Genomic DNA, 1,993 nt, shown 5'->3' on the forward strand with positions numbered 1-1,993 from the left:
CCCTCGGGAGGGACCTGCCAGGAGCAGGAGCCCTGGCCTTACCTTCTTCATCTGGAACTTGATGGTGGACTTGACCTCATCCACCTTGGCCACCAGGTTCTCGTTGTGAGTAAGGAGGGAAGGGAATTTGCCAGCTTTGTTCAGACCCGGGCCCAGGATCCGAGGAATCTGCTTGATCAGAGACTCGGAAGCCAGGAAGGCGTCGTACTTCTTGGCTGAGGAGAGAACCCAGGGAGGTGAGCAGGGATCAGCCCTGCCCCGAGCTGGGAACCACCAGCTTGGCCAACACTGGGCTGCTCCAGCTCCCCCAGCTCTGCCAGTCCCGCTGCACATCCTGACCCAGCCAAACCCACCAGAACCCTGCTGCACATCCTGACCCAGCCAAACCCACCAGAACCCTGCTGCACATCCTGACCCAGCCAAACCCACCAGAACCCTGCTGCACATCCTGACCCAGCCAAACCCACCAGAACCCTGCTGCACATCCTGACCCAGCCAAACCCACCAGAACCCTGCTGCACATCCTGACCCAGCCAAACCCACCAGAACCCTGCTGCACATCCTGACCCAGCCAAACCCACCAGAACCCTGCTGCACATCCTGACCCAGCCAAACCCACCAGAACCCTGCTGCACATCCTGACCCAGCCAAACCCACCAGAACCCTGCTGCACATCCTGACCCAGCCAAACCCACCAGAACCCTGCTGCACATCCTGACCCAGCCAAACCCACCAGAACCCTGCTGCACATCCTGACCCAGCCAAACCCACCAGAACCCTGCTGCACATCCTGACCCATCTGCCTACAGCTTGCTGCCCTGAGCAAAGGGGCTTCTGATGAGCTCCAGGGGACTGACAGGGACCTGTGCTCCACCAGGAGCCTCCTACCACAGCCAGGATCCACCGTGGAGAGCCTGGGCTACAAGCCCTCACTCCTAACTCCACATGGTTCATGATGGGTTGAGTGGGGAGTTTTCCTTGTCTGCCCAAGGTTTGTATCAAAAGGACTTTGGCCTCACAAGGGAGAAAGATTTTCCCTCTTAAGTGAAAAGGAGCAAATTTCATCCTGTCCATGCTCCTGCTGGACTTGAGCAAACCTTCACCTCCAGCTTAGCTACACTCCAGCTCCCTGACTGGAGGGGTGAGAACACCAGCAAAGGGTGAAGCTTTCATGGAGTCAGGAGCAATTTTTATCTGTCCTTTCAATGCAGAGGAAAGCACCAACCCCGCTGAGAGGTCAGACCTTCTACACTGGCACCAGTTTGATGGCTTCTCTGGGCAGTTTCAGGCTGACTCTGGTCAGATCTCAGTTCCCTGCAGCTAACCAGCACATGGAAATCTGAGCAGAGGGAAAACCACCCAGCCCCCCAAACCAACCCACCCCACCACTCACCCAGCTTCTTCACCAGCTTCTTGTTCTTGTTGAGTTTCTTCAGAGCCTCTATGTCCATGTGAGGGATGTCAACGGCTTTGGCCTCATCGCAGTGCTGCTGGTCCCCCAGCAGACACACAGAGAACTTGGGCCGTGGGGTTGATTTCAGCCTGGGACAGACAGAGGGTCCAAATTACTCCAGACCACCAGCACCAGATGCTTCCGTGGGAGCCCCCCTGGAGGTACCTTACCGCAGTGCCCGGGGCATCCTCCTCCACAGCTCCTAACCTGCCTTCCCCAGCAGGCCGGCGGGGAAGACACAGGGGCCTCCCCCACCTCCCCTCATGTTTTAAGACCCAGGGTAGGGGTCCGTCCAGCCAGGGCGGTCTGAACTACCCGAGCGGTTCGGCGCCGCGACCCCTGGGCGGGGGGCACGGCCCGAAGGCTGGGTGGGATCTAGAGGATGCCGAACCTGACGGTGCCGGAGAACCGCTTGTCTTTCTGCGGGTCGTAGTTCTTGAGGCTGATCTGCAGCTCCACCGTCTCCACGAACCTGCGGGAGAGGAGGGGAGGGGAGGGGAACGCGGCGCAGGTGAGGGCCCAGCCGGGCTGGGGGGAGCA

The 1,993-nt window shown here is 59.4% G+C and overlaps 1 protein-coding gene across 1 annotated transcript in view; it reads right to left on the minus strand.

Moving 5' to 3' along the window:
- Nucleotides 1-1,984, minus strand: part of RPL10A (ribosomal protein L10a) — a gene marked incomplete at its 5' end in the record, with an annotated part of 3,526 nt that extends 1,542 nt beyond the window's left edge. Inside the window, 3 exons of the mRNA XM_008943027.1 lie at nucleotides 43-215; nucleotides 1,394-1,542; nucleotides 1,845-1,984. Coding sequence (XP_008941275.1) covers nucleotides 43-215; nucleotides 1,394-1,542; nucleotides 1,845-1,984 — 462 coding nt within the window. The remainder of the gene's footprint in view (nucleotides 1-42; nucleotides 216-1,393; nucleotides 1,543-1,844) is intronic.
- Between the last annotated feature and the right edge of the window lie 9 nt (nucleotides 1,985-1,993).

This window comes from Merops nubicus, unplaced genomic scaffold, assembly GCF_000691845.1.
Source record: "Merops nubicus isolate BGI_N331 unplaced genomic scaffold, ASM69184v1 scaffold15756, whole genome shotgun sequence".
Lineage (NCBI taxonomy): Eukaryota > Metazoa > Chordata > Aves > Coraciiformes > Meropidae > Merops > Merops nubicus.